Consider the following 14,331-nt stretch of genomic DNA (forward strand, 5'->3'; position numbering starts at 1 on the left):
AATAAGCTTCATATTGTCACCTCTCTACTTCCATCACCTCCAGGTCATCCATGTTGACAGCCAGCCTTCAGAGATAGTCTTCACCGTCCAAAGCCCACCATCTTTGGGCTTAATTGAGATGTTTACCTCAGAGAAAAAGCGGCGAACAAATAACGAAGGACACCAACATCGTTTCCAGGTGCATAAAACCTGAATCACATCCCTATAGGAACACCACTCAATTGCTTCTGGCCAAAAAACGGTCTTATTTAAAGACAGACTTTAATTACAGCATCAAATAGTTTGCATACGACAGACCAATATGGCTTAAATATGAGTGACTGATAATGTAGTGGATCACTTGGCAGACTTTAATGCAGTCAGCAATGTTTCAGTCCCCACTCACTGGTAGTGTTAATGCAGTGGAAATGCTTGTCCTTCTTTAGCTTTACCCTGTGATTGACTGGCGAGCAGTCAGGGGTGTAGTGAGCCTTTTTTCCTTAAATTGGGAAGGTGTGGCTCGGTTGGTAGAGAGGCCATGCCAGCAACTGGATGGTTCCAGGTTCAATCCTCCACCATCTGTTGTGTCCATGGGCAAGATACTTTACCCACCTGCTCCCAGTGCCACCCAAACTGGTTTGAATGTAGCTTAAAGATGTAGATAATGGGTTTCACTATGTAAATTGCTTTGAGTCTCTAGAGAAAAGCGCTATATACATATAATTCACAATTTACTTCACTTTAATTGTCATATGATCCTGTTTGTGAAAAAGATAAGACGTCTAGCAAACAATGGATGGATAGCTTAAGCATCTTCCATTGGATAATGAATAATTCCAAATTCACAGAAATTTAGATGGGAGCCAACAACTTCCTTCACTCAGGAGGACATCAACAAGGGTTTGGTCATCTACTACCAGCAGGCTTCAGGAAGCGCCAATGATTCTGCTCTGTTGGAGGCTACCAATGGGGTCACCAAGGTTGGACCCATTAAAATGGCGATTGATATTATTCCCACGCTACTGCCTGTACAGGTAATGCTTGAACCAAATAAGCCAAATTGTGGTGAGGCACCTGAAAATTGTTCAAGTTGGGTTTTATTCCGTAGGTCTCTGACTTGACATTGGATGAGGGGTCGTCTCTGCCGCTTACACCTGACATAATCACAGTTAATAGTCATCACTTTTCAGGGATGAATTTCCTGTATCAAATTGTTGTTCCACCACGACACGGTCACTTGGAGCACAGTCGGATCCCAGGGATGCCCATCACTGCTTTCACACACACGGAGGTACTCAGAATCTAGACTTTCATATTGTTTCATCTTGACCAAGTCCAAGTCCAACATAGCACATCTCACTCTACAGTTGGAGCGTGAATACATTTCCTATATCCATGATGGCAGTGACACAGTGAGAGACAACTTTACCATCATTGCCAATCAGACAGAGAACCAGAAGCACAGTCTACCCTGTACCGTGCAGATCAATGTCACGCCTGTCAATGATGAGACTCCTGTTGTTACAACCAACAATGGTCTAAAGGTAGGAAGTAGAATGCCCACAAGGGATATATTCTTTCAAATTTCAAATAACCTATATTGCAAAGAAGGTGGAAAATATGTAAAAATGCTTATGGAGATAAAATGATGTGGTGGGCCACACCTGACCTACGAGTCTTGCGTTTGGCACCTATGCAATACAAGTATACCTTAAAACTTAACATGGTTTGACAGTCAAATGATTTGGATTTCAATCTAAAATTTCAAGTGAAGTACATTCAAATATTTTTCAAAAACTGTGGCAATGCAAGACAAAGAGAAAAATGGTAATGGTAATATACTAAAAAAATGGAAGTAAAGTTGTAATAATCAAAGGTAAGGTTCTGAACATGGTTTATTATTCCAAAATAGAACAGCCTTCTGCAACAGATCAAGTTGCAAGGGTTCACCGTACTCTAAACTAATTTGTTTCAATGCACAAATGAAAAAAAAAAAATTTTCATTGTTCCTCTCAGGTTTGGGTGGATTCGGTGACAGAAATCTCAGTGGACGATCTCAGTGCTGAGGATTGTGACACGCCACCTGACAAGCTTGAGTTCATCGTCACACCACCCAGTAATGGCTACCTGGCTCTGAAGAGCGCCCCCTCCAAACACATCTTAAACTTCACGCAGATTCACATTGAAAGTGGCCAGCTACTCTTTGCGCACAATGGTGAGATGCAAAGAACATTCTTGAGTGAATGAAATCATTCTTATTTTCTTTACGTTGTTGGCGCTCTCCGTTTAGGTGCTTTGTCTGGTGGCTTCCACTTTCAGGTGAATGACGGCGTGAACTATGCCAACCGCCAAATCTTCAGCACTACAGCTCATTCTTTTGTACTTACACTGCAGAGAAACCATCCAGTGGAGGTGTACCCAGGTATAACGGCTTACTATTTTTTATTAGAATGACCTCACAGATCACTGAGTCTTGGCTGTTAGGGACGTCTTTTTTTTTTTCCTTGTCTCTGTCACTTGAGTTCCTGACACTGTGTTTTTTATTGACTTTAAAGGATCTGTGACACCAATATCTGAGCATGAGCTTCAGGTGATAACCAGCAACCCCACTGACGTTGCAATAAATGACACTTTGGTGTATACAGTGACCATTCCTCCAAAATTGGGCCGCTTGGTCCGTCATATGCCAGACAACTCTACTCAGGATATTTCTACGTTCACACAGAGGATGGTAGTCACAACTAATGTGTCTTTTTTAAAATCTGTGAATGAATGGTAAATTGAAGTAGTCGTTTCTGCCTTAGGTGAACTCTGGGGTTGTCTTGTACGATCAGAACAAGCCAGAGTCAGTGGTATGGTTGGCTACAGACACGTTTTCTTTCACCGTGTCTTATCCTCCCATCTTCCTCCCGCCACACAGCTTCACCATTTTGATCTCCTACCAGGCAAACAAACATCTTCACTATCTTCAACATGACAGCAGGACCCTTAACAATGCAGGTATGTGCTAACAAAAGTCAGTTCATAAAGTAGAATATACAGTACATTATCCCTTATATGGTGAATTACTAATCTTCAAGTTCAATTTTTTACAACGACCAAAAACGAACTCACAAAGTCTATGTACAATCAGTTTCCACCAATTACAACAGTACTGTTGTTTGCCGGCATGTTGTGGAGTGTTTGTGATTCCGATGATGCGAAGGACCTCAGGCGGCGTGCAGGTAAGATTCTTTACCTCGATACACAAGGAAAAATAACACAATTTAAGTGCTTACCCTCACATGAAGATTAGCGTAGAGAAACAATCAAAACCAGCAACACACAGTCGCGGGTAGCAAACAATGGATCAGCATTCACGTGATGGCGGAAGGGGTCTAAAAAGGGGAGTGATTAGGTTGAGCAACTGGTGTGAGTCCTAATTACCCAAACAGAAGCCCGTGTGTAAACCCAAGGCGCCTGTGAGGAAAGGAGCATTGAGAACATAACAGAACACTAAACTTAGAAGAAGAATACTAAACACAAACACATAATATGTCGGGTGGCTACAGCGAGTCAAAGCCGCTGCAGCTGGCGAGGCGAGTGTCCACGCACTGGCCACATCTTTGGCCGGCGAGAAGGCGAATGTGAGCAGCACCAGAACTTCAGCAGCCAAAGAGTTTCACCATACCATACCATAGCAACTTTATTTATAAAGCCCTTTAAAAACAACCACAGTTGAAAAACAAAGGGCTGTACACCACAAAGAAATAAAGGCAAAGGACAGACTAAGAAATAAAATTTAGAACAGAAGTAAAATACACATTAAAAAAGCAATTACAAAATTACCCTAAGAACAATTTTGCTAGATAAAAAGCAGTTAAAAGTTAAAAACAGTTAAAAAAGTTAAAAGTTAAAAACAGTTTAAAGTCTCATGCTGGGTTAAAAGCCAGTGAATAAAAATGGGTCTTAAAAATAGCCAAAGAAGGGGCCTGTCTCACATGGAGTGGAAGATCATTCCAGAGTTTTGGGCCTGCAACAGAGAAGGCTCTGTCCCCCCTGAGCTTACGCTTGGATTTGGGTACCCCCAGGATCAGCTGATCAGCTGACCTGAGGGAGCGGGTGGGGGCATAGAGGTGGAGCAGCTCAGAGAGGTAAGGTGGGGAAAGACCTTGTAAGGATTTAAAAACAAGTAAGATCATTTTAAAATGGACTCTAAAAGACACAGGCAGCCAGTGGAGGGAGGCTAAAACAGGAGTCATGTGCTCTCGTTTTCTTGTGTTTGTTCAAAGTCGGGCAGCTGCATTTTGGACCAGCTGCAGACGTGAGAGGGAGGACTGACTCATTCCAAAATATAAAGCGTTACAGTAATCCAGCCGAGATGTAAAAAAGGCATGGATTACTGTCTCAAACTGTTGCCTAGAAAGAAGGTTTTTAACCTTAGCCAGCTGACGTAAATACAAAAAGCTGGCTTTCACCAATCTGACGCTCCAATTTAAAATCACTGTCAATACGAAAACCCAGGTTGGTGATCATGGGCTTAACGTACAAAGCCAAGGGGCCAAAGTCAACAGGGGGAAGCTCCCAGGTACCACTAGGTCCAAACACTATTACTTCTGTCTTCTTTTCATTGAAGTTGAAGAAGTTTAGGGCCATCCAGGCCTTGATGTCATCAAGACAAGCAAGTAATGGCTGTATTGAAGAGGCATGATTTTTCTTTAACGGAAAATACATTTGTGTGTCATCAGCGTAACAATGAAAACAAATACCATGCTTTCTTAGGATTGAGCCCAGGGGAAGTAAATAAATAGAAAAGAGCAGTGGTCCTAAAACTGAGCCCTGTGGGACCCCACATGTTAAGGGAGCAACAGAAGATTCAGAAGCAGCAACATTTACAGAGAAGGTCCTGTTAGTCAAATATGACTTCAGCCAACTCAGGGCAGTACCACAGATGCCCACTTGATGTTGTAGGCGGCTAATTAAAATATTATGGTCCACCGTATCAAATGCTGCTGTTAGATCGAGTAAAACTAAAATCACATGATCACCTAAGTCTGTTGCTCGAAAGATGTCATTAAAAACCCTTACTAATGCTGACTCGGTACTATGGAGGGGTTTAAACCCAGACTGAAAGACTTCTAAAATATCAGAGTCCTCTAAAAAAGTGTTTAACTGGGTAAAAACAATCTTCTCCAAGATTTTTGAGAGAAAAGGCAGCTTAGAAATGGGTCTAAAATGGGCTAAAACTGAACTGTCCAGACCAGGTTTCTTTAAAAGCGGTTGAACCACGGCGTGTTTAAAACTGGTAGGAACCACACCAGAAAACAGACTGCTATTTAAAATGTTAAGAACAGGCTGCCCTATGCAAGAAAACACTTCTTTAAAAAATGTAGGAGGGACAGCATCATGGGGGGAACCTGAGGGCTTCATAGGATTAGTTAACTCTTGTAACTGCCGCAGAGTCACTTGCTCAAACTGATTCAAAACAGCAGGGTAGTTAAACGGGAAACGGGATGCCAAAACTCCAAATATTTTTTCTCCAAAACCAGAAGGGTGTGCCTGGGCTAGTAGAAGTAGTCGATCCACAGCGATCGTTCTGCCACACAATACCTCAATGCTAAGGAGGGGAAATTACACTTCACCGACTGTCGATGACTTTGACAGTTAGGATTGCTCGTTTGCATCAAAACGGTTGTTTTTCTCACAACAATAATGCAAAACCATCCTTGCCCAGGCACACCCTCCTGGTTTTGGAGTATAAATATTTGGGTTTTTGGCACAAGCCGCTAGACTAGATCTGACCAATCTAAGTCTATGAGCAAGAACTGATGAAGCCTACTCGAATGAGAGGCAAAACGTCTTCCCAGACAAACCAAACAGTCCAGTTGCGATTGATTGAATGATCTTAGATTACAATGACCTGAATGAATGACAACATTCATAATCAGTGCGCTTAGCAACAAGAAAATGTAAACAAGAGAGGAAAGGAGCATTGAGAACATAACAGAACACTAAACTACGGAGAATAATACTGAACACAAACAGAGAATATGACCTGGCGTGAAAGGTCATAACAAGTAAAGCACATCATTTCCATTATTAGAATTTGTGTGGAGGACCATGATAACCAATCCCCGCCATCCAATTTTTAATTTGTGTATCGTATTCAAAGAAAAAAAGAAAAATTACTACTTAACTTATCAACAATGTGTTTGCTGCTGTTAAGAGGCAATGTGTCAACTCAATGAGTTTCACCAAATACATTTACAATTTCACATCTTATCAGCAATTTGTCAAATTGATGCTGACAAAAGGTATTTCCAGTGTAAGGTATAAACAAATTCCCAGGCCAGGTGCATTTTAAAGCACCATACCTGTACTAACTGCCGTGTGAGTCCTTCCATTTGAGTGTATAAAACCCACATTGTCTTTCCCAAAAAAGGGTATCTTCTTGCAAATGAATAGCCGCATGCCAAGAAGAAGACTTGACTCACAAAATCATAGTGTACTGATCATAGTGTGCTGATCATAGTGTACTGATCATAGTGTACTGATCATAGTGTACTGATCATAGTGTACTGATCATAGTGTACTGATCATAGTGTACTGATCATAGTGTACTGATCATAGTGTGTGAATGGGAATGTGGAAATAGTGTCAAAGCGCTTCGAGTACCTTGAAGGTAGAAAAGCGCTATACAAGTATAACCCATTTACCATTTACCATTTATTTCTCCAAATTGAAACTCATGAGCTCTGCTGCAGGATACAAATGTGGCTTTTAAGAAACATCCACTTGACGGGCTAGAATAAAAGTACATGAACTATAATACAACCAAAATGAGCAATGCTTTTTTTGATCTGTCTCTCAGGCGCTGTGGTGTTGGAAGGTGGCAGGATTACAATTGACAGATCGAAACTTGATGCCTCCAATCTCCTTGGGAAAGTCCCCAAGCCCTTCCAGAAAGACCACCATGTTGTTTACCGTCTGACTTCTCTTCCGCGCCACGGCGCTTTGTCTATCCATGGCCGCAACCTCACCAGGTGTTCTACTCCTTTCTCTGTTTCACAATTGGCTTAATTTAGACACTTCCATAGTGATATACTGTACATACAGTATGTATCCTTAGATGCTCTGCCTTTTTTTTCCAAAAGGGAACAACCAGATTTTTCGCAGATTACATTGAACAAATTTGGCATGACTTACATCCACGATGACTCTGAGAGCACGAGTGACAGCTTCACTTTCCGGGCATGGGTGCTTCCTCTTGATGCCTCCTCCTCCTCATCTCCGTTTTACTCAGCTTCCTCCTCCCTTCCATCATTAGACTCAGTGTCTCATCGCCACGTCAAGGACAGCCTGGCTGTGACGGAGACATTTAACATTACGGTAACTCCGGTCAACGACCAGCCTCCAATGAATAGGAATAGATCCCCGAGTTTGAAGGTTGTCGTTGGAGAGAGGGTCATTCTCGGACCAGACAATCTGCAGGTGATAATATTTTCTCAATGATTTTCTTAACCCATGTGCAACCTTAAGATTGAATACACACACTTACTCTTAGGATCCAATAGGGACCCGCTCATAAAAGTGTCAGAAGTCATCAATCAATTATTTTTCTTTTTACTTTCAATGCTTGAAAGCTTTGAACTTCAGATCTATCTATTGATATGAACTTATCTTTTACACTTGTTTTTAATGTTTTATGGCATTCTCGTCAAAAAATAAATAATGATAAATATGCACTATTTCTAAAATATAAGTTGCAGAATGGAATATTTGAGGTTGGGTAATTGCAGCCTTGAATATGTCAATAATTCATGACAACACTGATTTTGATACAGTAGACCAGGGGTCGGCAACCCGCGGCTCCTTGACCACTCTGATGCAGCTCAGCTACATACATGCCGACACCCCCGATTTTCCCAGGAGATTTATGGATCTCAGTGTCTCTCATAGATTACTCCCAGGGAAAAAATAATCCTATTTACACTCTAATTACTAAATAAAGGGCGTGCCCTAATTGCACTGCAGTAATTGTCCTCTATAGCATTTACATACAGCGTGCCAGTCCAGCCACATGTTGCATGTTGTTATTACTTGCACACACAGGAGACAGCAAAGCATACTTACTCATCAGCCACACAGCTTACACTGACGGTAGCCGTATCAAACAACTTTAACATTGTTGCGTTACAAATATGCGCCACACTGTGAACCCACACCAAAAAAGAATAAAAACACATTTCTGGAGAACATCCCACCGTAACACAACATAAACACAACACAACCATTACCCAGAATCCCATGCAGCCCTAACTCTTCCGGTCTACATTATGCACCCCCGCTACCACCAAATCCCCCCACACATCAACCCCCCCCCTCTCCGTGCGTTGGTTGAGCGGAAGAGTTAGGGCTGCATGGGATTCTGAGTATTGGTACCGTCAGTGTAAGATGTGTGGCTGCTGACGTAGTACGCCTTGCTGTCACTTACGTGAGCAAGCTGACACTGCATTCTACGTGTGATCTAGCAGGTACACTGTTAGGGCAGACTGTAGAGGGCGCCAAATGCAGTGTCATCACGCTCTGATATTCGGGAGTCTCCCGGGAAAAATGAGAGGGTTGACAAGTATGACGCTATCAAGCGCCATTCATTCAAAACTCGCGGGCTGCACTAACATCAAATTTCCACATTAAAGTGCGTGCCGGTGCGTATGTCGGAGACCCCTGGTTAACATAGCACAAAGCATTTAAGCTTTGTATGCGGTGTTTTTCATTTTAAATTTAACATTTTTTTTGTGGCTCCCATTACTTTCTTTAATTTGTGAAACTTGCCAAAATGGCTCTTTGAGTGGTAAAGGTTGCCGACCCCTGCAGTAGACCAAATATTTTGACAGTGCCTACTGAGCTACAATGAGAAAGAAAGCATGCAAAACTTGGTTGAGGTTGTTGAGTACAGACAAGTCTTTTATTTACTGTATCTGTCATTTAGTGTTGTCCCGATACCAATATTTTGGTACTGGTACCGGTACCAAAATGTATATTGATACATTTCAATACTTTTCTAAATAAAGGGGACCACAAAAAATTGCATTATTGGCTTTATTTTAACAAAAAATCTTGGGGTACATTAAACATATGATTTTTATTGCAGGTTTGTCCTTAAATAAAATTGTGAACATACTAGACAACTTGTCTTTTATTAGTAAGTAAACAAACAAAGGCTCCTAATTAGTCAACTGAAGTATGCAGTAACATATTGTGTCATTTATTATTCTTTTATTTTGTCCCAATTATTAAGAACAAGTGGTAGAAAATGAATTATTAATCTACTTGTTCATTTACTGCTAATATCTGCTTACTTTCTCTTTTAACATGTTCTATCTACACTTATGTTAAAATGTAATAATCACTTATTCTTCTGTTGTTTTATACTTTACATTAGGAGGTGTGGGGGACCAGTACTTTTTAGAGGCGGTATAGTACCGAATATGATTCATTAGTATCGCGGTACTATACTAATACCGGTACTGTCATATTATATATAACTGCCCAAAATAATTTTCATTGCATTTCATCAATTTAATGGCAGTTTAACTCATTTACGCTTACCAAAGATCTCAAAATTGCGCATAATGATTTTGGCGTTATCTGTTGGTTAAGGGGCGCAATTACATCAAAACAATGTTTTCTTGTTTTTCGCTGGGCAAAAATTAGATTCATTTGTTTTTCCTGGAAAAAGCATGGTCATATACCAGGATTACGGTCTGTTACAAATATATTAGCTGGAAATGAAGTCATTGGGGCTGATAGAGGTCTTAAGAGAAGTGTGTATACTTTGTTTATATTTTCTAACAACGTTGCAAAAAAAACACAATGCCATTTTATTAGAAAAAATAAAAAATATTTCAGACCGCAAACCTTTGAACTGAAAAATCATATCATTTAGGGAACACAAATAATTCCTGTTTTGGGCCCTAGGGTTTCACAGAGGTCGTTTGAACACATTTACCTCAGTTGCCCAATTGTTTCAATCATGCTGCAAAAGACCATACTGACAAAAATATAAGTATTCTACTTTTACAAAACACAGCTCCAAGTGCAATGGTCTCATATTCAGATTCATATGGTAATTAAAAGCAAACATTCCCTGTCTTTGCTAACATTCAGTTTGCATCTACAAGAACAGGTTGAAGATCATGACACGCCTCCGGAGGAGCTGCATTATCTTGTAATCAGCAAGCCCAACAACGGCTACCTGACGCTGGGTGAAAGGCCAGAACCAGTGACATCGTTCACGCAGTACGACGTCAACCACGGCCGGCTGCATTTTATACAGCAGGTGCAGAGTCAGTCTTGGTGGAAACTTCCCATCTGTTATGTTTTCATTTTTAATAATGACATTTGATTTGATTTTCTCACCAGGGCGAGCCTTCAACGGGAGTTTTCTACTTTAATGTAACTGATGGTCATCATCGTCCGCTCTACAAACTGTTCAGTTTGGAGGTGATTAAGCCCTTCATTTTTATAGTTAACAACACCGGCCTGTCATTGGTTCAAGGCACAACTGCTGTTATCCTGACAATCAACCAGCTCGCAGCTCAAACAAATGGTCAAAGTCAGGCCAACATAACCTATACGGTAACCACCCACCCCCGGCATGGACGCATTGCTATAAACGACCAAGAAGTCATGACCTTCTGCCATGAGGATCTCCAACATGGCCGTGTTGTCTATCACATGACTGAGCTCAGTGAATCGGAAGACAGCTTTCAAATCTCCATCTCGGCCACGGCACCGGGTGTGGAGTATGGAAACGTGACATCACAGACAGTGAAGGTAGTCGTGCGACCTCTCATCTATTTACGGGAACCAGTGAGAGTCCCCAGTGGCATCGCCGTGAAACTGGGGAAAGCCATGATGGACGCCTCGGAGCTGGCGAGAATTAGCAGAGCCGACCCGATCTTTGAGGTTCTGGCTCCACCAAAACATGGCAAACTTGTCAAGGTATGGCTTCATTTTTTTTAAGAAAAGCAAGAATGTTCTTGTTTTTTGTAATAATATCCAAATGAAGAATAGATCAAATAAACAGGTTGATTGTGTACATCTATTAGAGATAAGATTTATGGCTCTTTTAAAGAAGCTAGATCTTGAGGAGCCTTTCCTGTTAAAGAGCTTTTCAAAAGACTGGCTGGCTATTATGCTGTATTTTGTTATGTAACTCAAATATCAAAGAAACTATCTCTTATAGCAGTTATGAGATAATACTTATCTAAGAGCAACTCAAATTTACATATCCCAACAATATTTACTCTATTAAACACATGCACCTGGGGTTAGGCCCCTCCCACCTCCAAACACATGCACCTGGGGATAGGTTGATTGGCAACACTAAATGGTCCCTAGTGTGTGAATGTGAGTGTGAATGTTGTTGGCCCTGTGATGAGGTGGTGACTTGTCCAGGGTGTACCGAGTGCAGCTCGGATAGGCTCCAGCACCCCCTGTCATCCCGAGAGGGACAAGCGGTAGAAAATGGATGGATGGATTGTGTTTTTTATTGTAAACATTGCATTATGTAGTGCAATACCTCATGCTTTGACAATGAGATCACTGTTTTATCATTTTACCTTACCTAAAAAAATGTTGTGGTACCATACAACCTATGCATGCTACATGCTTTATTAAGTATATGCACACAAAAAATGTCCACCAGCATTTTAACAATACAGGAACAAAAATTACAAATAAGGATTAAACGTATATGTTTATAATACATCAAAATACAACTAGAATATGTATGCATGATAAAATTATGAATACAAAACTGCACTCCTATACCTACAGGCGCTAATATCTCCTCCAATTCCTGGTACAGCAGTAAAAGTGGTGTGCACATGTACTGCAGGTAACGTGGGCAATTTTCATATACAAATGGCTTGGAAAGGAACGACTCCCAACTGAGAATCATTTGTCATCGTTCACCTGAAAGAATTGTTCAAAAGACTCGACTCGTTCGCAAACGTCATGTCTAACATTTATGTAAAGCAACAAACAACAACTAAGAGTTCATCAAAACCAATTGTCGGAACATTTAAAGCACAAGCACCTAATTGGGTAAATGGTAAATTACAAGCAAACACACCAATACAAGCATATGCCTTTAAAAAGTCCATAAAATCGTAAAAATGTAATGACAAACTTCACTTATAGTTTGAAGCTAAAAATAGCCACTCAGAATGCTACAAGTATTAGTCCTAAAACTCACTGAATATGAAGGCAAAACTCTGCAAACATTTATGTTTATCCACCTTCCGCCCGAGTGCAGCTAGGATAGGCTCCACAACCGACCCCGAGAGGGACAAGTGGTAGAAAATAGGAGGATGGATGGATGATTATGAAACTTGTTCTACTTATGCTGTTTTCTGTTCATAGTTTTGTTTATAATATGAACGACGCCTGCTTTTTATGTTAGTCCATTGTTTGGGTTTGCACTGAAATGATATTATTTTGATTCAAAACAATGGCACTTTCCAAAGATGTGTACATTCCTACATAAAACTAACCCCGGGGTGTCCAAACATTCTCCACTGAGGGCCGCACACTGAAAAATCAATGTATGTGGGGGCTATTCTAAAATATTTAATTTTCAAAGCATACAGGTAAATAGATTTTTTGAAAGAAATAAAACAGGCCGGATGTCAGCAGAAAAAATAGCTCCAATGAGGCGAGATTGACCGCAGGTGGAACATTGGAGGCGGAATATCCTTTTTGTTGGCCTTAAGCTTTTGAATTACTTGACTTATTTAGATCAAACACAGCGATACACAATACTTTATGAGGAGCAATACGACAAATAGTACAACTGAACTTGCATCATTTGTGGAACATTTTATATTTAGTATTAAACATTACTCCAGGTTTTCTAATACATCATTTGCACTAATTAATTACATTTTTGCCAGGCTGTCTAAAAATGTCACTGCCTGTATAGTTTCTACTATAGCAAAAGTTTAATATTATAACGTTGCTCTGCCTTATATTTGATTAGCAACATGCTTTGCTTATGTTTTTAGACTGACACATCATATTCATAGAGGGAATTTTAAGTCTAAATTAAGATTGTACCCTTATCTGGTAGCAAAAATAAATACACATGTTACAATGTTACATATCAATCCATCAAAATCTAATTGTCGTTTTTGTACCATGTAGACCTTTACCTTGTTTATTCAGATTTTTTTTTTTCAAGAAACATGGTGTACATGTCAAGAGATTTATTAATGTCAAAGCAAGACTTTTTTGCCAAGAACCCAATTGTAGAAGTTGTAATGTAAACACAACTTCTGTACAGTAAATACAGTGCACCACAAGAGGTCAGTGTTGGATCATTTCATTAGCAGTGAATTCAATTGAATGTGTTTTGTTTATTCTGTTCGGTATATGTCGCTGCTATACATATGAACAAAGTAAATAATACTTTTTGGACGAATTGGGTGAATCATTTACCACTCTACACCACTCTAAACCGATTTTCTAGGTATAACGATTGATGATAAAATGAACTGGAAATCGCATGTAAAAAAAACACGTTAAAGCAAAATATGTTCTAGACCAAAAATCACTTCATATTCTCTACTGCTCACTAGTGTTACCATATTTGAGTTATTGTGCAGAAATCTGGGGAAATAACTACTAAACTACACTTCATTCATTAACAGTTTTACAAAAAAGTCAGTTATAATAATACATAATGTTGGATATAGAGAACATTCAAACCCTTTATTCATTCAATCGAAAATACTGAAATTCCACGACATAGTGAATTTGCGAACAGCTAAAATTATGCACAGAGCAAACTATAACCTGCTATCCAAGAATACACAACAATTATTCTCATCAAAAGAAAGGAGAAATATAATCTTAGAGAAAAATGCCATTTAAAACATTTTTACGCACGTACAACACTTAAGACCTTTAGTGTATCAGTATGTGAAATTAATTTATGGAATGGATCAAGCAAAGAAATCAAACAAAATACTAATATGATCCACTTCAAGAAACTCTTCAAACTTAAAGTGTTTACAAAGTACAAAGAAGAAAAACCATGATAAACATTCTCAATGTATTTCATCCATCCATTAATTTTCAAAATAATCTTATTTATCTCACCATATATGAAATATAACTTACTTCACTAATGATTATTTATTCATTTTTAATGTTAGTACTTATGGCGTATATTGTGAATACATTGAGAACAGGAAGTGAACATAAGTTTTAGCAACTGCTATGTAATGCAAAAGGGGTAGAATTAAATAAGCTCTGCTTCTTCCTACTCCTTTTTGAACATGTTGAATAGAGAAACTAGAAATT

At 39.7% G+C, this 14,331-nt stretch overlaps 1 protein-coding gene across 1 annotated transcript in view; it reads left to right on the forward strand.

Moving 5' to 3' along the window:
- Nucleotides 1-14,331, forward strand: part of LOC133645417 (chondroitin sulfate proteoglycan 4-like) — a 32,563-nt gene that overhangs the window by 12,893 nt on the left and 5,339 nt on the right. The window contains exons 10-21 of the mRNA XM_062040239.1: nt 44-178; nt 828-1,013; nt 1,088-1,270; nt 1,347-1,523; nt 1,996-2,194; nt 2,270-2,401; nt 2,535-2,710; nt 2,784-2,979; nt 6,830-7,001; nt 7,113-7,449; nt 10,148-10,300; nt 10,384-10,965. Of these exons, the coding sequence (XP_061896223.1) occupies nt 44-178; nt 828-1,013; nt 1,088-1,270; nt 1,347-1,523; nt 1,996-2,194; nt 2,270-2,401; nt 2,535-2,710; nt 2,784-2,979; nt 6,830-7,001; nt 7,113-7,449; nt 10,148-10,300; nt 10,384-10,965 (2,628 nt within the window). The remainder of the gene's footprint in view (nt 1-43; nt 179-827; nt 1,014-1,087; nt 1,271-1,346; nt 1,524-1,995; nt 2,195-2,269; nt 2,402-2,534; nt 2,711-2,783; nt 2,980-6,829; nt 7,002-7,112; nt 7,450-10,147; nt 10,301-10,383; nt 10,966-14,331) is intronic.

The sequence above is a fragment of the Entelurus aequoreus genome, unplaced genomic scaffold, assembly GCF_033978785.1.
Source record: "Entelurus aequoreus isolate RoL-2023_Sb unplaced genomic scaffold, RoL_Eaeq_v1.1 HiC_scaffold_50, whole genome shotgun sequence".
Classification (NCBI taxonomy): Eukaryota; Metazoa; Chordata; class Actinopteri; order Syngnathiformes; family Syngnathidae; genus Entelurus; species Entelurus aequoreus.